The sequence below is a fragment of the Phasianus colchicus genome, chromosome 5 (genome assembly GCF_987193195.1).
Source record: "Phasianus colchicus chromosome 5, bPhaCol1.hap1.1, whole genome shotgun sequence".
Classification (NCBI taxonomy): Eukaryota; Metazoa; Chordata; class Aves; order Galliformes; family Phasianidae; genus Phasianus; species Phasianus colchicus.
In genome coordinates, this window is record NC_143440.1 from 35,991,538 (window position 1) to 36,012,793 (window position 21,256).

General features: G+C 36.0%; 1 protein-coding gene across 3 annotated transcripts in view; it reads left to right on the plus strand.

The window, feature by feature from the left end:
* AKAP6 (A-kinase anchoring protein 6) overlaps positions 1–21,256 on the plus strand; it is a 271,062-nt gene that overhangs the window by 116,717 nt on the left and 133,089 nt on the right. For 2 of the 3 annotated variants that reach the window (XM_090141308.1, XM_090141309.1), the window contains 2 exons: positions 10,246–10,342; positions 11,601–11,764. In XM_090141308.1, the coding sequence (XP_089997434.1) occupies positions 10,246–10,342; positions 11,601–11,764 (261 nt within the window). Of the gene's footprint in view, positions 1–10,245; positions 10,343–11,597; positions 11,765–21,256 lie in introns of all 3 variants that reach the window. The other variant, XM_090141307.1, reaches the window with a different exon arrangement.

A 21,256-nucleotide genomic window follows, 5' to 3' on the forward strand; every position in this document is an offset into this window, starting at 1 on the left:
GATGTGCCAAAACAGGCAATCTTCTACTTGGTGGATAGTTTTCATTGCAAATTTGAAAGCCTGTCTCCCTGATTTCAACAGGCATTTCTTTACACTTAGTTTTACGTAACATTAAACATGAAGCTGTCAGTGAAAATATGCTCTCACAGATCCCTGAAATAGTGACTAAAATTAATATTTCAGCTTTATGAGTCTTCACCATGAAGTAATGTCAATGAAAATGGTGACATGGAAATCAGTTCTCATCAAAACCAGTATTCTGAAGGCAGCTCATGAGAAAAAAGCATCTATTTAGATGGGTACTGCTGTACTTTTGAAACTGGTTAGACTTTCCTACTGGCTCAACAAATAATTTGTAATGTTGCTCTTGAATATTTTAGTTTGCTAAACTGACCATTTACTCCTCTTTATAGTTTATTAATACAGCTACATTGTTTTAGCACAGTAAAGAACTAAGATAGCAGATAAGGAAATATGAGGAACCACTGAGGAAAAGGTTTCAATCTAAGGCACTGTAAAATAGGTATGTTCATTGAGACCTGGGATTTTTAAATCTAAATTCTTTTCTGTTTGTTTTTAGTGTACTCTGTTTTCTTGTTTTGCTCTTGGTAGCTTCCAAACTGTGCAACATTTGTTTGCTTTTATGTGTATTTTACCCAAAGCCATTTCTGTATTGTGTCATACTTAGAACTAGATAATATAAGACTTCTTTAAAGAAATACCACAAATGAAGTTTATTTACTCAAACTTTTTAATCTTTCTTGCATTATTAATAGATGTGTGCAAGCAATTTTCATTATTATTTTTTTTTCAAATATATTTCAGTGGAGTTAAAATTAGCTAGAAATTTGGAACCAGTAGTCAGGCATTTTTATCCTAAAACTCTTATTCTTCAGAACTTCTGTAAATTAAAGTTCTGAAACATTGAGTATGGGCAACATTTTATACATATATAAGTGACTGAATGTATAAAATGATAGATTTTTGGTTCTTGAAAATAACCTAAGGTATGGTAGGTGCTCCTGTGATAATGTACTTACTTACAAATTGTTTGTTGCCTCTTGCTGTTTTGAGTAGAACTGTGGCTCCCTACATTTAAATTTGCAGTTTGCAACAGTTAATTCACTCCAGCACTTACTTTTCTTCTGGATAGGACGTTTGTCATCTCCATTCTTTAAAAAAACAAGTTCTTAAAGTGTGGGGGTTTTGAGAATGTTGTTATCTAAAGGGAAACAAAATGAAAGTTTTCCTGTATCCAATAAAAATATTTATGGCTACATCATGTCTCATCACTTTCTGAGCTGTAAACAGCAGACACTTTCATACAGAAAATAGGTTGAATTTTTGCCTTTAAGAAATTGTGTTGGTAACATAAAGAAGCTTCTGTGGTTTTTCATGATAACTGATCACCTTATTGCAAGAAGTCTGCTATGTCTGAAGAAAAATCATTCTTATCTCCCTGGAAAATGTTATTTCCTGAAAAACATCAGTTTAGAGAAGTATTAAATACCTGTTCTTGTTGAAAGTGATGTTAAATACACATGCCTTGGGCTAATCTACTGGCTGTCTTTGTGGTAGCAATAATAACAGTGGTTTTATTAAAGATATTAAAGCCTCTGAAATGACTAAATTATGTACTGTGTTTTTCCTGTATGAACATTTCTGATGTCCATGGCAGCCAATTTAGATTTTTTCATCAAAATATACAATAGCATCTGCAGGATGATTATGATAAAGAGTTGGAGCACTGTGACGGGACAGATCTCTTGCTTCTTTAAGGACTTAGCTTTAAATCTGTTTGGCCTATTATTAGTTTCAGTTTCTGATTGTCATGCTGTTACCACGAAAGGTCTTCTGTGCATGCATTGGCTTCTGAATGTATGTCATTTTATATAGGAACCAGTCTGCAGAATGTGTCAATCAGAAGTAAAAACTAAAATGAGCAGTTTCAAAATAACACATGAAAATAAAAGGACTTAACTGAAGGTCAGAAATGAACCTTAAACAAAGAGAATGCATGTATATTTTCAGTTGTATTATTTAGCTTACAAATTCTGGAAACAAGATAACCTTTGTGTAAGCTTTTATGATTCCTCAGAAAATGAGAACATCAGAGCTAAATGTTGCTGTCATTTAATGCATTCAGCTGTACCTGCGCTACAGTCCAGAGCCACAGTACGTACAGTTGCTGACAGTGGGAAAAATATAGGTTTCTAAACAGTTTGGATTGTTCTTTTGAATCGAAGCATCTTATGAGATTTTGGGGACTAAATAAGAAAACAAAACAAAACAAACTCTTAAGAAAATTCAGGTATATATCCTGCTATTGACAGTGCTGTTGTGCTGACCAATACAGAAATATTGCATTTGATCTAAAGCTGTTTCCTATAAGATAATGCATTGAAGAACCAGCACATATCTTTTTTGTGTATGGAGAAGTGGGTGACACTTTTTCTCCCAGCACCTCAGGAATAGGAGAACTGTTGTGAGGGAGATGTGTTATTACCATGTTTGTTTCATGAAGGAAGAAAATGTCCATTTTCTGTCCTCCTGTATTCTTGCTACTTGCTATTGCCATAATTCATTCCTGCTTAGGAGCAAACCAATAGCATTTTTGGACTGCTCTGTGCAAACCAGTCGTGTAGCAAGAGTTTCTCAGTCATTTTTCCAGAGGCTGAATGACTTGAATAATGTTAAGAGTACCAGGTTTTTTTTTTTGTTTTTGTTTTTTTTTTTCCTAAACGTATTGTCCAAATTTGTGTATACTTAACCCTGCGTAGGTGCTTTGTACAGCTGTGAAGAAAAAAGGACATTGCACCTACATATTTTATTTATTGATTGAAGTCTCCTCAGCACTCCTTTTCTTCTCTTTGCTGCAAACCCAAATTTCCAGTTGTGCATGAGAGGGCCATAGAATGCTATACTAAAAGCAATCACTGTTAGCTGGGCCTATCCATATCCTATTAGTTGTGATATGGTTTACACATACAGAGCACAGAAAGTGTCTTATTTGACAGGAGTGGGGTTGTTACTTAAATGGTGTTCTTGTTATTCATCTATCTGAATTACATATTTGTAGAGCAGAGAACATACAGTATTTCATTGGAGTTCTGACTTAAAAGCTTTATAGCAATTGTAGAATAGTCTTGGAATGACAACTTGATAATGGTCTTTACATTAATTTATCAATGTAACAACTTTTGAAGCACCTATAGGAAAAAAAAACCCACAACACTTTGATTTGAAACTAATGTTTATTTTATTAATAGACTGCATAATGATTTTGTAGGAACTTAGTTGTAATTTATGTCTATTAAAATGTATGCTGTTGCTTTAGTAGTTTTAGTATGCTGGTATCATCAATGTAGATGTAGCCTGAAAATTGTTTTGAAAGTCGAATGAAATCAATTTTGAGAAAAATATCTGAGATTGAAAATCATTGGAAGAGTATAGGACCAGGATCTCTAAGGACAACCAACAAGATGCAACATTTAAAGTATATTTGTTTTCAGTTCCCAAGAGCTATGATCTACTCCTGTGGATTCTCAGCTATGTTTCTTAAAGGCAAAATATCATTCACACTTCAAGTACTTGGAAGTAATACAATTGCTGTCTGTGTTTTGGTATTTGCCAAAAATTTCAATAGAAATGTAGAAATTTCAGAGCATGAATGGAGGTTGTGATTGGTAATTTTTTCTCTCTGCATCTCCTGTGTATTTCTTTTTCATTTTTTAATTTTACAGATGTATTGGGTTAATAATTTGGAGTCTCATATATTTTATTAGACAAATTTTGCTGAGGAGACATCAATCCTTAAATTGCATAAAACTTTTTCTCTGCAGATATATAAAAAGTAAATTATATCTGTATTTTATTCCCATGAGACTTCAATCATATGAAAATCCTTCAAGAATTGTTCTAAAACTAGATAGTGTTTTTATTTCCAAGGTGTGCTTTATGGTCTTTAAGTTAGTTTATGTTTAAATAGTATATACCTATACGGTGTTGTGGGTTTTTTCTTCTTTTTTTTTTTTTTTTTTTCCCCTTAGTAACTCCATATTTGCAAAGGATATCATACTCCATTAATTTATCTTTGGGTTGTAAAACTCTTTATTCATGCTTGGCCTTTTTCTGCATGTGCAAGGACAGCATAATATAGACATACTTTGTTTAAATAGTTGTTTTTGTGAGTGGTAGATCTTTGTGGAAGAGGTGTGCTTAGAAACATGTGAGATCAGTAGTCAAATGTCATCTAGATAGAAAAGGGAACCAGAAGACGCTGACTTTTGAAGATTATTTCCTGAGTATTTCTAGAAAACTAGAAAGGATCAAGGACAGTTATCCAGGGTGGACTATTAGATGTGTGGTTCACCCTGCTTGTGGCCATTTTGTCCATTTGATTTCTTACCTTTGTGCTTCCATCTCTTGTTTGTTGATAATAAAGAAACTGAGACTTGATTTGGGAAGTCTTAAGTTAACATTTTATTAAAAATTTGTATTATGTAGGCAGGCAATAACAAATAGAAATTTAAGTATTGAAACTCAAAAGAGATTAGAGTAGGCAGCAGGAAAATTTACATGAGCTTAAAATATGAAATACTGACATATCTGCTAAAATAGCCTCTCTGTGATTTCTAAACTAAATTGCCAAAAAGGCTTATAGAGTTGAGGTGACTATCCTTTTTTTTTGACATTTAAAACTATGCATTCAAAACTTGGGTAAATTGCTAAGTGATGGCAAATTCAAGGAGGAATGAGAAGCAGAAATTGGGGGTCCTAAGGTATTTACAGAATCACAGAATTGTAGGGGTTGGAAGGGACCTCTGGAGATCAACTAGTCCAATCCCCTTCTAAAGCAGGTTTCGTACAGCTGATTGCACAGGAAGATGTCCAGGTGGGTCTTGAATATCTCCAGAAGAGGAGACTCCACCAGCTCTCTGGGCAGCCTGTTCCAGTGCTCTGTCACCTTCAAAGTGAAGAAGTTTTTTTCTTATGTTCATGTGGAACTTCCTATGTTCCAGTTTGTGCCTATTGCCCCTTGTTCTGTTGCTGGCCCTTTAGATATTTATTTATTTAAGGGTAGGAGAACTGTGCTATTCACATTTAGGAGGTAACAAAGGGGCAAAACATTGATTTCCTAATACTGTAATGATAGAGGTTGTGGGCGGAGAAAAGAGGCAAGGTGGTTTCATAAAAGTGTAAGCTATTGCTGGACTACTTGGAATAAAGTCTGCCCCTTTGAATCTGATCAGTCAGAAACTCAGTGGCACACGAAAGACTTAGGATATTGCACTATAAGCTCACTGCATTGCAGTCCTCGCTTCTGCATCTTTTGCAGTCAAAATTTAAAGGGGATCTCCAGGGATCAGAGCTTTCACTGTTTCCCTTAGGAGATTATTACAAAATCTAATAGATCTAGCTTTCAAGGGAAATTTCCTTTGTATTTATCTTAAATTTTCTCTCTCTTAATTTAATTCCATTAGTCCCATCTACTGTATCCTCTTTTAATGCACAGTGCTAACAAGTCTTCTTTCTGCTTGGTGTTCAGATTAGAATCATAGACTCACTGAATATCCAGAGTTAGAAGGAACCCACAAGGATCATTGAGTCCAGCTCGTGGCTCCACACAAGTTATGTTCGCATAAAAAAGATAGTGATATCCCTTTCTCTTAATTGTCATTTAGTCAGTCTTCTTTGTTCCTCATAGTCTTCTGCCATTTTTACCTTTTAACATATTTTGCTTGCTCTTCACTAAACTTCCACCAGTTTCTCTGTTTATAAATGTACTTGGATAAAAAGTACAGTCAGGACAAGTGAAAGTTGGAGAATATGCATCACTGATTGAAAGCTAAACTCATTAGAAGAGCTTCTGTAATTACTCTATACCATCACCTATATTATATATATAATTATCCTATATATATAATTATCCTATACCTATCACCATTTTGACATACTAGTAGAAAAATGTTTTTTTCTGTTGCTCTGGAGTTACTCTGTATTTATATAGCTTCAAACTGAATATATATTGGACAGAGCACAGGTTACTTGCCAGTTCACAGCACAAATGTTGTCAGAAGTCTGGTAGTACTAATGAAGTATCTTAACTGTCTGTAGAACAAAGATGTTCCAGAACTGCTTTTTTCAATAGACAGTGACAGATATCTGCAAAAATGTTACAGAGATGATATATGTGAGTATAGTAGTTCTTCAGAATTAATCAACATGTTGTTTCATGTTGGTTCATGACTGTTGCCACAATGTCTAACTGCTATAATTAAAATTGCTAGATTCTCACTCAAAATATTACTTAAACATACAAATCCTTATTTTAGTACTATTGTTTTCTCAAAAAACGTAAATAATTACTTGGAAAATTTAAATTACAAACAATAAGATGTGAGGAGAGATTAGGATATGTTGGAAATACATTGTTTTTTTGTTTTTTTTTTTCAGAACAGAGAACAGTTAAATTTCATTAAAAAAAAAAAAAAAAAAAACCAACAGAAGTCTGAAGGTGTTCAGAGACTAGTGTAGATCAGGAGATGCTGCTTTTTTCCCATTATGGTTCTGGAGCATTCATAGAATCACCAAGTTTGGAAAAGACCTCTGAGATCATCTAGTCCAACTGTCCATCTACCACCAATGTTTCCTCATTAAACCACGTTCCTTAGTACCACATCTAAACATTTCTTGAACACCTCCAGGGACAGTGACTCCACCACCACCTGGGCAGCCCATTCCAGTGCCTGACCACTCTTTGAGAGAAGAATTTTTTCCTACCATCCAACCTGAATCTCCTCTGGTGCAGCTTGATGTCCTCTAGTCCTATTGCTAGTTACATGGGAGAAGAGGCCAACCTGCACCTTGCCATAACCTCCTTCTCAGTAAAGAGCTATAAGATCTCCCTTCATCCTCCTCTTCTCCAGACTAAATAATCCCAGCTCGCTGAGCTGCTCCTCATATGTCTAGTTCTCCAGATGCCTCACCGGCTTCTTTGCCCTTCTCTGGACACTGCAGGGCTTCAATGTGTCTTTCTTGTAGTGAGGGGCCTGAAAGTGAACACAGTACTTGAGGTGCAGCCTCACAGAGTTGAGTACAGGGGGACAATCACCTTCTTTGCCCTTGCTGGCAACACTATTTCTGATAAAAGCCAGGATGCCATTTGCCTTCTTGGCTACCTGGTACTATTATCCAATGAGTCAATAGGTTTTCTAAAACTCAGTGCTGAGCTTCATTCTGTGAAGGGTGAGCTCCTTTGCCTCCATGTAATCATTACGAGACAGCACTCCTGGAACTTAATAGTTGTCATTTCTAGAGTCTTTATTTACAGTTTCTAGCTTCAATAAAAAGATGTGGTTCTTGCCTCTCTTTTGTGCTAAATAAGAACAGTTGGTATTTATATGTATTTGCATGGTGACTGTAGGAAATAAATGCAGAGAACTTCATAAGGTAATTTTGCTTGTTGCAGCTTGTAAACTGCATTATATATCCTTACTGCTATGGATGACATTAATGTGTTGTTTTAAAAGCAGCTGCCAGGCCATTGCCCATGCATTTTCCATAATGTATATGTGCTCATGTATGATATTTAGACTGCTCCATAGCTTCAAATGTGTCTGGAAAAATGGCTTTGATTAATTGACTTCCCTTTCCTTCTCCTTTCCCCTTCTCAGATGCAAGAGCTCAGTTCATTATCAGGGAAGATCAGAGAAGAGGAACAGAGTACCTAGGTCACACGCTGTTAGAGTTACAATTTTCCAAATACCCTATGTAAAAAGTAGGGAATGGGAAATATGTGGGATAGAAGAGGTCCTCTCTTTGAAGATCCTTCTACATTACAATTTTTTGGTCTGCTTTTGCTTTTAGCTGTGCAGATTTGTGTATATAGATAGATAGATAGATAGATTTACATATATATGTAATCTTATTACATTGTCAAATCTGTTTGCCTTTTTTATGTGTCACATTTTCAGTTAGGTGAGCATGAGGAACTGTGAGCACCGATGCACTCACTGAGGACTGTTCTTTCCAGTGTTCCTTGTCCACTTCTTCCTTTTGTTAGGAAATTTCCACTCATGAGAACTTACATATATATATATATATATGCATGTAATTTTAAAGCTAAAACTCACACTTCAGTACATCAGCTGACAACATCCTTTGCTTTTGTTGGTATTTATACCTAAATAAATAGTTCACTCCTTTTGATGTGTACATACTGATAAGAGTTTATTTCTGCTAAATTTTATGTATGTTCACAGTATTTGTGACACGCATAATTTATCCATAAAATCAGAATTTTGTACAAGTAGAATATTGTTAGTCAGAACCCAAAGTTTGGCTCCATCTTTATTCATCATATTTTACTTCTTCAGTTAACGTTATTACTGGTTAATAGGTGCACCTGAAAATCAAGCTGTATTGTAGTATCTGGTGCGTTATGTTAAATGAATCTTTTATAGGACAACAAGTCTCTTCTTTTTCCTAATGAAAAAGAATACCTCATTTTTTCCAATTTTCCTATCAAACACATCCACATCATCTTGAGACACTACCACATCCAGCTGCATCAATACTCAGCTTCAATTATATGAAATTAGACAACCTACTCTCAGGTCCTTTAGGTTCCCTTTTGCTGTTTGAGACACATGCACAGTGCATTTCCTGTGAAGTGCATGATTACAAACTATTCAGTACAAGCCTGTTTTAAGTAAACAGTAAATTAAATATTGTCAGTGCTTGTTCAGACAGGCTCTTATGAAGGAAAAATAACTTCTAGGTTCAGGTTCATAAAACTCCCTAGATTTAAGAACAGGCCACTAATTTCAGGCATAATTTTTCCTTCTTAACTTCTTGACTCACCAGTTATTCAACAGCTGGTTCAAAACATTATTTTCAGATGCTTATACGTGAAAACTGGGATAGACAAAATGCTGAAGGTAGCAAAATTCTTGTTTATTACTCAATTTGAGTGGAAAATTCTCAAAAATATTCTGTCGCTAACTGTCAGGTAGACTGCTGCTTGAAAGACTGCTAAGGGTTTACTTGAGCGATGTTCCTCTTTCAACCATGACAAATACAGTGAAAAAAACATCATTTTGTTACAGTTCTGGGTAAATTATTTTCTGTTATGCCAATCAATCTGACTACAGGAGTTAGGAAAGAAAAAATATGGTCACTTTCCTAAGAATTGAGGACTTTTGAGTATTTTGTAATATCTTCAGTACTAGAATACTTGGTAGTATTTGGAGAAATATAAATAGATTTATGAAATCCAGAAGCTACAAATCTGCACTCGCAAAGTCTACTTTAATCACTGCCAGTTAATTCATTCCCAAGAGAAAGCAAAAGTCTTTTCTTCCAAGGAGTCAAATATTGTTTTCATTCATTCTGTAGGCATTTCAAAGAGAACAAGGGTTGCATGTATGTGTTCAGGGCTGCGTGATTGATGATTAAATATAGCAAGAACTCCTTTCTTTATTGTATTTTATTTCTCTTTCTTTCATGCAAGTATGAGTGAGAAACTCTGCCAACTAATTCACGAATTATTCCAACTAAATTATCAGTGGTGTACAAAATGTCATAACATGGAGTAGATCATGTTTCCAGTTCATCTCTCTATTAACAGCTTTCAATACAATAAAAAGACACAAAATTGAACAACCAATAAAAATACTAGAGCAAAAAGGATGAAGAATACTTGCTTTACAAATTAAGAATGTAGAGATCTAAAGCAATCTGATTTGTTCTTTGAAAATGGGTTTGAGAGCTAATGCTGAAACAATAGATTAGTATGAGTGCACATAAGGCCAATATGTTCAATGTTGTAATTTTTTTTATAGTTTCATAAATAGTTCTATCAAGAACATTTCAAAGAAATCTGAAAAAAACAGAGCTCATATGTGATGGCATAAATTTAAAGTATTTTATAGAACACTGTTACTCCAGATATAGCCTACAGGTTGTGACTTTTCATAAAAGCTAATGAATTTCTAGATTTGTCAGCTGTTTCAGCACAGATGCACTTTGCTGATCAAATGGAAACATTTTGAGCCCAAATATTGAGATCCAAAATATCAATAGCTTTTAGTATTGCACATTAGTTGGCTATTGGGTAAATGGGGATGTGGTTTTTGATAAAAAGCAGAAGTAGTTTTGTATATGTGTTTTATGAAAACTGCCTTTTCAGTGTTTGATGCTGAGATTTTTTCCCTTTTTTTTTTCTTCTTTTTTTTCTCCCAGAGTTTTAAGTTGAATGTTGATAGCCACTGTGCTTTAAAAGAAGCAGTGGTAGAGGAAGGACGTCAACTTCTTGAGCTTATTGTATCTCACAAATCAGGTAAATCCTTCTGAAATATTGCAAGTCTTTATATCTCCAGACTATTAAAGAATGAAGAAGCATTGCTGTAAATTACTGCATATATTCACTTCCTTATGTATTATTAATATTTGCATTATCAGATTGACCTTCAAGATTTATAAATGTTTCATATACTGCATACAATGCAGTGATACTTATAAAATGAAATACTGCCTCCAAATAGTCTGTTCATTTTATTTTGGTCTTGCTGCTCAGTTGAGTTTCAATTGAAATCACATCAGTGAGAACTTTACACTGACACATTCTTTGATGTAGAAGCAATGGCAATAACATTAAGATAATGAATTATGATTTCAAATATATGCATATATACTTTTACATACCCTGCATGGGTAATTGCATTGGTAAAACTTTATTTTGCCTCTTAAACTAATTCTTACATGATTTTAATATATTTATGAGGAATAGACTAAAATTAAAAATGCCTTTTTCCTTTGGTTAGGCTTGTCTGTCTTTTTCTGCAGAGGCCTTAAATTGGGGGGGGGGGGGGGGCGAGGGGGAAGGGAGAGATGCTGATATCCCTTTCTCCTTCTCCACCAACCCCTGTATTTTTAGATGTTTGCATGACTTGTATGATAATAGGGTTTTAATCAGCATGTATTGCTAGGTAATGCCATCTTCGTTTTGCATGCTTTTCACCGAAGCAGAGGTTGTCCTCTTGTATGCATTTTTCTGATCATGTTACACATTGTGCCTCTATTGTTTCTCAGTCTCAGGCAGATCTCTCTAATGTGAAAGCATATCACTGACTTAAATGCATAGGCCAAAAAGCTATAGAAGCTGTAGCAGAGAAAGGTACTTCATGTCATGCTATACTTAGAAAGTGGTAATATGTAAACTACTGAAAATGTGAACAGATGAAGGTAGGAAAAAATATATTTGGTAGGTCATGATATGTTTAAAGATTAGATATTAGGAGGTGAGATTACTGTAGCTTTTCCTATTGCAGTCACATTTTATGTGGGATTTTCCTTTCCTTGAAAACTTTGGCATAAACATAATAAAAATTTAAAATGATGGCTGAAAGAACTTTTTGACCCTATAGCATTGTTTACAGTGTGAACAATACTAATGCTTGTACTCATTTCTGAGAAAATACACTAAATATCCTGTTTTGTTTATTTAAAAATCCTGCTACTTCTTTGATTAAAGAATAATATTTAAAGATGCAGTTAAGCTTACAACTTACTTTTTTTTCCCCTTCATTTTGGAGAAGGACTGAAGGACATGCTGCAAATGATTGCAAGTCAATGGAAGGAGCTACAGAGGCAAATCAAACGGCAACACAGCTGGATTCTTAGGGCTCTGGATATCATCAAAGCAGAGATACTGGCTACTGATGTGTCTGCAGAGAATGAGGAAGGGACTGGGAGCCCTAAGGTAAGTGGCTTGAAGTTTGCCTTATTTCCTCTTATTTCCGTCTTCTTTTGAACTAGGCACCACTGAAGTTTTCTTTCCACCCTAAGGCTTTTCATTTCTACTGGGTAAACTTTTTTTTCTATAAACAAAATGAAATGCCTTACTCTGAAACAATAAAAAATCTTCGAACTTTCAAGTTTTCCTGGAAGACCTTTCTCATTGTGTGCGAAGGGGCATGAGGGGGAACATAAAACATTTAGTAAACAAAACATAAAGCATCTTTAACATGAATAATCAGAATGGTTTTAAATTGTTTTGTTGCAACTATAAATCACTATAATCAGTGCAATCACTCAGCTCTGACATCCATTAGCCGCTTGGTTACAGCAAATTAACAAAGAAGAGAGAAAGTGATTCATTATCTCATTCCTGTTAATGACTATCAGATGCATTGCTTAATTAGGGGATGGCCATTGTAGTGGGAAGAAGGTCATATGCCTTTTCACAAATCTTTTTCCTCTAAGTCTTCCGTAGTAGTGCATGTGCTGAATACAACAAGTATTTTAAGAATAAAGTATTGACACCTATAACCATTTTGTGGATATTAATTATCAAAGAGGGCTATAGTACTTACCAGCTGCTGAACTTGAAACTTCTAAGAGCACTTTGAATACAAAGCATACTAATTCAAATTAGCACAAGCAGTATAAGGACACTGCACAAAACACAAACTTATGGCGTAGGGTCCCTGCCCTTGTATTAATATCAGTAGAAAAAATGGTTGAGAGGTTGCACTGGAAGGTGTTGTTTTTTCCATTGCATCCCAAGCAATGAATAATACAGCAGGGAGCCTAGTAACTCTAACATTTTGGGATGCTGCAGGCAGAAATCAAGATTCTTGTTTCTAGAAATAAGAGGTGCTTGCGCTGAGTAGATTTGATTCTGATACTAGACAATTCTTTGTATTGGTATTCACTGCTTTCTAGAGATCAGTGTGTGCAATAGTTTTTGGGTAGAATGTCATTGAATGTTCTGATATTTTCTTATCATAATACCGGAAAAAACTATAGGCAGGAAATGCCATTTGAACTAATATGCCTAGTCACTTATGTGGTCCAAAATGATCCAGTATCTCATAGGTTTTTAGTTTAGGAATTAGGTGATGGAGCAATTCTTGGTTTTCAGTTAGGTAAACAACCTGGCCCAAAGTTGTCTTTACCGCCCCAAATAATATAGCCCTGTGCCTCTGAATAGCTTCACTTTTCCATGGCCAAACACCTAACTGCTCAATCAAAATCATTACATAAAAAGTGTTCTATAATCCAGCTTGATTTTGGGGTGAAAATTATGGAAATCTGATCATAGAATGATTATATTCAAGTATTTGATTAAAGAGGGAAAAATGAATATATAGTTTTTGTTTCAGCATTTTCTTATGTGGGTAGGTAGCAGCTCCTTGCCTAACCCTTTTTATCATAGAGATAGGAACCTGAAGCAATACTTTTGTGAATACAGCTGTATTAATAAAACCACAAGTGACAGAAATGATCAACTGAAAAGAATTTTTAGGTTATTTCATTAATTAAATCATATTCCTATATGGTTCTTGTAGGTATGGGCAGCAGTGCTGTCAAATACGATCCACTTATTCATGCTGAAAGATTAACTAAAATTAAAATACAGTTGATATTACAACTGTAGATTTTGGTTTGCATTTATTTCAAAAGCCAAAAGGAGCCTGAGAAGTATAATAGAAAATCTAAAGATTATATCTAGAGGGTATTTTTCTTTTTTGACTTGTTTGAGAAACTACAGAAACAGTGTTGGCATTAGAAATCTGTGAAGAAATAGGAAAAGGAGGAATTTCAAAGACCCTAGGAAACCTTCCCTTAGGAGTTTTTAAATGTGTTTTTATAGCTCTATGGCATCTTTTCTGCAAGGAATAGAGTTGAAAGGAGAGAGAGATATTCTGCACTCTAGAAATACATCACCTACATCTGTATTGAAGAATTCAGATTTTGCTTATGAGATTATTTATTTTATTGTATGTATTTTTACTAGCAGCTTGTACTTTCAAATTCAGTGTAGTGATTGCTGTAGAAGACTTGCAGGTTTTTAAATATTTCTTATATCTAAACTCTTCTAATATACTGCATTCTTTGTATTAGCTCTTACAAATGCAGTAAGATCTCCTTTTACGTGTTTACCAAAACTACTACTTTGTCATGTTTACAAATAAAAAAAATTACTACTGTATTCATCTCAAATTGGATTATGTAGATTTTGAGTTTTCTACTCCACTGAGAAATACCTTTAAAAATAAATCTCAGAATTGCCACTATGCATTTCAACAAAATGCTTGATCTAACATTACTAGCAATGTTTTGTATGATATATATGTCATCCTTTTAGAAGGACACTTATTTAGCAATAAGGGATTTCTTCTGATAGTAATATTCTAAAATACCTGGAAATGAGGAGGAATATTTGTATCCATGTGCATATCTGCTTTTTTCCACCTTCTCATGGGGTCTCAGACTGCTTGTTTCATAACTGACATCTTAATAGTGTAGCCAGTACCTCTCCATCAAGAAAGGCCTATGGGAACAGTATTGCTCTCAATAAACAGTGGTATTGAAAAATAACTCAATGCACTTTATTACCTTGAACCAATGAGTGTTACTGCCCTAATCTGATGCTGGCCTATTTGACTCCTGCCTGGTTTAGTGGAAAAGTTCATTGCTTACTAAAGAGCTTGTAAATTGCAATTAATGTTCTTGAAAAGTATAGAAATCTTAACAGCATTTGTCCATAACGAACATTTAACTTCATTCAAAATTGTATGAAATAGTACTCTTAGTGCCCATTATAAGTTCTATTTTCAGTATGTTTTTGGACAGTTAGCTCATGTCTGTAATTTTTGGGTGTACAATTTTATTCTGCAATAAAATATTTCAGGGCATAACATCAGAACTTAAAAGCTAGTAGGTTAAAAGAAAATAGTCTACACTAGAAATATGAATGTAGTCTATACTTCTGGATATATTGCTTTCTGGAATAATTAATGTATTATTGATATTATTGAAAAAAAAAAAGTACTTCTCTATTCTAGCTTCAGAGGAATAACTATGAAACTGCCTAGTGCTTAGAACATTGAAATTTGACTTAGTTGTCACGAGTAAAAAACACTCCTGGGAAGATTGTCTTATCTCTACAATGATCATGTCTGCCAGTAGGTTAATGATAGAAGCAGTAAGCATTCGAGGAACAGTAGAAGAGGTAAAAACTTTATATAAGGTAAACCTAAAATTGTAGAATTAGTAGATAGATCTTCTACTCAAGTGTTTGAAGTGGTTAAACAAACCTCTGTCTAAATGGAAAAAGAAAACCAGCGTAATTTCCCCTTCATATGTAATTAAACATCCCACATATCCAGCATCATCTCCCACTCATTTATGCGTAATCTTACAGTTTCCAGCCATTCTAAACAAAGTCTTCCATATCAAGAAAAGTGATTTGCATAAAAAGAAATGAAAACTCGTTGAAGCTATTTAATATCTAACCACAGTTTATGATTCTGGGAACTGTCCTTGACAGTTTTATAGTGACAGTGGTCTCAGACATAGTGGGTGGAATAAACACTGTAGTCAGGAACAATTACATCTTGCTCAGTATTATAACATGAGACTAAATTGCAAAATGAAGAACAGAGGAAATGCTCAATCTTTCTTCAAAGGAAAGGTGCTGTAGCCCTCTGATCGTGTTTGTGGCCCTCCTCTGAACTAATACCAACAGTTCTGCATTCTTCTTATGCTGGGGGCTACAGGCCTGGACACAGTACTGCAGATGATGCCTCACAAAGGTGGAGCAGATGAGTACAATCACCTTTCTGTCTCTGCTGGCTACCCCTCTTTTGTTGCAGCCCAGGATACAGTTGGCTTTCTGGGCTGCAGGCACACACTGCTAGCTCTTGTCCAACTTTTTGTCCACAGGACTCCCAAGCCTTTTTCCACAGGGCTGCTCTCAGTAAGTTCTATATGCATATTTGAGAGTTCCCGGACCCAACTGCAGCACTTTGCATGTGGCCTTGTTGAACCTCATTAGGTTCATCCCTTCCTTTATTGTGTAAATTGCACCACTCAGCTTGTTGTCATCAGCAAACTTGCTGACGGTACACTTGGTCCCACCGTCTGTATCATTAATAAAAATTTTGAAGAGTAGCAGTCCCAAGATGGACCCCTGGGGACATCACCTCAGAGAAGCCTCAGAGAGGTTGTGGATGCCCCATCCATGAAGAAATTTAATTCCAGGTTGGATGAGGGCCCTAGACAGCCTGATCTAGTGATTGGCATCCCTACCCATAGCAGAGGGATTGGAACTAGATGATCTTTAAGTCTGTTCCAATCTAAGCCATTCTATGATGGTAACAGTCCTTTATTACTACTGAATTGTAACTTGTTCTTTGTTATAAAAAGAATATACAAGTGAAGTGTTTTGGAAGCTCTGTGATTAGTGCAAAGAAATACTGCATGTGTCATTACATTTTTTTTCTTTTTCTCAGTGTCTTTAATCAGTTCTAAATTTCTAAATCGGCAGACATCAGCATGTTGCAGTAGGTTGCTCTGAAAGTAATGCCTGCTATTTATTTCCATGGAAATACATACTACAACAAAGAGAAAAATAACACTGTTTGATAGAGCAAATTCTCAGCTATGAAACATTGTTTTTCAACATAGCCACCACCACTAGCTGTTCATTTTCACCAGCAGTGAATAAGAGCCCACATTCCACTCATAAAAATTTCCATCAACAGATGTGACCCACTGTTTCACAGCTAATATGATGGTGTAGTTAGGAAAATACCTACTCAGTCCATCCTTCGTTGGTCTGGACAGATGTAAGTTAGAAGGTCCCAAATCCAATGGGTGTGGTAGGACAGTCCAGCCATACTTGGCAATATCCTCCACAGTCTTCAAACTGGTATTGGGCCCGGTATTATCATGTTGCAAGAAAAAACTTGTCTTCTCCTGCCTGAATCTGGCAGTTCAATCTTTCAGCTTAGTCAGGATAGCAAAGTAGTGTTCAGAGATGATGGTTTGTCTGGGTTCTAGGAAATCCAGAATGATAACCCCTTTCCTATCCCAAAAGGCAGTATGCATCACTTTACCTACTGACAGCTGCATCCTGAATTTTTTTTGGTGCAGAATTTATACGTCACTACTCCACAGACTGCTGTTTTGACTCTAGCTCATGGTGGTGACACCATGTCACAGGTAAGGATAATCCAGAAAACTGTCACCTTTAGCCTTGTAGTCCTGCAGGTCCTTAGAAACTTACCTACAGTGGACTTTCTGTTCCTGTCTGAGCATTTGTGGGATCCACCTGGTGCAAACTGCAACATTCCAACGTTGCCACCATTGTTTCCTACACACTGAAGCCAATATTCAGCTCTGTGCAGAGTTCCCTGGTCATAATCTGCTGATTCATGTGAATGAATGGATTGAAATGTTCTTCATTTCATGCTATGACAGCTGCACATAGCCATCTGGAACATGGCTTGTCTTTCACTCTGCTGTCACCATCTCACTGTGTTCACATCCACTGTTTGGTCTCCATACATTTTTTCAGCATGGAGGAATTCAGTTCCACACATTTGCTTCATACGCACATCCATGTCAGATACCATTTTTTCAGACTGCCACTCTGTTTCCATCTGACGCACAGCAACAAAATGTAATGGAATATTGGTAAGGAGATTCTGCCTCTGTTGCCATACTGCCATTGTCCACCTCTGAAGTCTTGGGCCAACGTAATAAAACAGAAGGTATTACTTTCAGAGCAGGCATTGTATAAAAGCCAACATGCTCCACTACTTTAAAAACAAGGAAGGATTGTCAGCAGAAAGCAAGAATTCAGTATCTAGTATTTCAGTACTAGTGTTTTTACTTACATAACCTCTTTGAAAACTGAGTTTTTGGTGTATTCTGTGTTGGAGTATTGCAGATAGTACTGTGCTTAGAAGTTGTTAGATGGCACATTCTCTTTTATTTAGTTGCTCCTGGCAAAAGGGCAGGAATAGCATATGTTAGAGGGATCATTTTACTTAGATTGATGGAGTTTGTTAAGTCACAGGGGACTTCTAAAATTTTACACTCAAAACTGAATTTATTTCTCTTACAGTCTCTCTTCTTCTCTTCCATGCTCACAAATTGAGAATCAGATGCGTGCATTAAATCCTGTATCTCATGTTGTGTAGTAAAATGATAAGTAACTAGCCATCACTTAATCAGTAACATTTTGAAAGATAATGAAATGAAAATCAGACTTAAATCTCTGACGTTGAACATATATTGAAAGGGACTTTCATTTGGTGATACACATACCAACCTGGTCTGTGTTTATCTCATGGCTTAATAAAGTCTTTTCTTAGAATATGAATGTATAAGGAGAGTTGGTGCTGCTGCTTTAGTAGAAGGCATTTTCTCTGATGTGTCCATAACGAGCCACTTTCCCATCTAGACATGAGAAAGTTCTCTGTAATTAATGCAACACCTTGCAGATCAGATATTAAACCAAAATTCAAAATGTCTTTATCCATGCCTTCTTAGAAGAAGTTAGCTCAGTAGTTACCATCTGCCATCTAAATTCTTTGCAGTATCAACTGAATGTATTTGTCTTTTCTGTTCAGAACAACTGCAGAGCATTGGGTACAGTTAAATAGTTACTACTTTTCACTGCTGAATATCAGTGCATTTCTGGAACAGAGTTATTTATTGGCAAAGCCTGTGCCTTGCCAAGAAAGCTCTCTTTATCATACTTTGAAGGGAAATTTAAAAGCAGAAGCTTTCAAAAACTCATGCAAAACCCAAGTAGTCATGTAATCTCTGTACAGATATTACACACAGAATAATATTCACCAAAACCTTCTGTTCATCATAAAAATGCTAAGATTCTTCTCTCTTGTATTTTGTATATATCTTACTGTACAGAAATTATACAGTAGAGCAAGTTCTTGCTTAGATAAAATGCTTCAATTGGGTAGGTAATTTTTGGGTGAAAATTATAAGTTTCCGAGCTTGTAGAATTTGAGTTTTAGGGTCATTATACCAAGGCATTTTTTAAAAAAGCTGTTAAAGCTTCTCTATATCACTAGTTAAATGAATATTTTGTTAGTTTTTCATGAAAATGTTTCCCTGAAGTCTGAAGTTAAGCAAATTTGGCTCCCATTTTATCTCAAAGATAGTTTTCTGTATGACACTACTTCCTGGTATATAACATAATTTTAATGAGCTTTAACAAGCCAGATTTCTAAAACTGTTCCAGAGCTCTTCAGATTTTTCTATTTAATCCAAAAGTTACCTCTCAGGTTTATTAAGCTGCATACCAAGTATAAAATGTAAGAAACCAAACTGCATCCACAATTAGGTACAGTATTTAATCCTGTTTTAAAATATATGCACATTTTTAATCCAACACATTCTAATATTTATTGCAGAAATATTGAAAGCTGTATAGTAACTGAAAAGGTGAATAAGGACTGCAACATCTCTGTGGTCTTATGCTTCTGTATTTTTTACAGATTGGTGATTCTAGATATTGTAGATTGAATTACATTTTGTCAACCCTAGTGTCTTCAGCAGACATCACTTTTAATTAAAACAGTTATGCTGAAACATTTAGTAGCAAAGATAATACACATTTTGACTTTTAGAATAGGAAGTCTAGTTTCTATCAAAGCATAGATCAAGTTCAGTTTGAAAGGTGTTTTAAATCTAAATCACTCCACTGAGAACAAGTGCAGACTGAGAACTTGATGAGAACAGATATTTAAACTGACATACGCCCAGGGGGCAAATTTTATCATAATGCTATTTGAATCTTTGAACGCTATTATCGGAAACTCTGGAAGTATATTAGGCTATTGTAACTTCACACGTGGACGAACTCTGACAAGTTGTATTTAGCTAGAATTCCCAATTGGGTTTGGCCTAAGTTTGAAAATGTAGAAACATGAGTGTATGTGTGCATATAAACACATTTATCTTAAATCAGTTAAACTAAGGGCCAATGCCATCCTGGCCTGCATTAGAAATAGTGCGACCAGCAGGAGCAGGGAGGTGATCATCCCTCTGTACTCAGCACTGGTGAGGCCACACCTTGAGTACTGTGTTCAGTTTTGGGCCCCTCACTACAAGAAAGACATTGAGTCCCTGGAACATGTCCAGAGAAGGGCAACAAAACTGGTAAGGGGTCTGTACCTAAAGGGAGCCTACAAAGAGGAGGGGAATCAACTCTTTGAAAGGGTGAGTGACAGCAGGACAAGGGGAAATGGTTTTAAGCTGAGGGAAGGGAGATTTAGGTTGGACGTCAGGGGGAAATTCTTTACGGAGAGAGTGGTGAGGTGCTGGAACAGGCTGCCCAGAGAGGTTGTGGATGCCCCATCCCTGGAGGTGTTCAAAGCCAGATTGGATGGGGCCCTGGGCAGTCTGGTCTAGCATTAGGTGGAATGTTTGGTGGCCCTGCGTGTGGCAGGAGGGTTGGAGATTCATGATCCTTGAGGTCCCTTCCAACCCTGGCAATTCTGTGATTCTGTGGAGCACAAGTCTTATGAGGAATGGCCAAAGGAGCTGGGATTGTTTAGTCTGGAGAAGAGGAGGCTCAGGGGAGACCTCATTGCACTCCACAGCTTCCTGAAGGGAGGTTGTGATGAGAAGGGGTTTGGTCTCTTCTCCCAGGCAATGGACAGAACCTGAGGAGATGGCCACAAATTATGCCAGAGAAGGTTTAGATTAGACATAAGGAAAAAACTTTGTCTCTCAAAGTGGTCAGGTGCTGAAATGGCCTGCCCAGAGAGGTGGTGCAGTTGCCATCTCTGGCAGTATTCAAGAGGTGTCTGGATGAGGAGCTAAGGTCTGTGGTTTAGTATGGAGATATGGTTTAGTAGCTTGTGGTAGCAGTGGTAGTGGGAGGACAGTTGGACTAGATGATCCTGTAGGTCCTTTCCAACCTTGTGATTCTATGATTCTAAGTATTAACTACAATGGCATTTGTTTTATGTTTTTGCTTGTATCTGTTCTTTATACTTTCTCTCTACAACTGTACTTATGCATTTTGTTCTGTAAGTTTAAATAGAAAGTACTTTCAGTAGTGAATATTGGTGGAAGACTTCTCTCATTCATATCTAACTACTTCATATGCTTCTCAGATTTTTAGAGAAAGCCACATTTAATGAGTTTTTGGTAACACACATGCACAAATGCATAGATTAATATTACTGAAGACTAGTCATCTCCCACTGTAAAAAAGAAGTTTAGTGTCTCCTTCACCCATAAGGTAGGATAGCTTACTAGAAGTATTGCTTTTCCCCCATTCTGTTTGTGCTTAGAATTTACCCATTCAAAGCCAAGTTCATATCGCCCAAGGAGAAACAAAGCCTTTTTACTCAACCTGTTCATCAAGTCTTAATTCAGAAAATGATGGAACACACTAGAAGAAAAATCATAAATAAGCAAG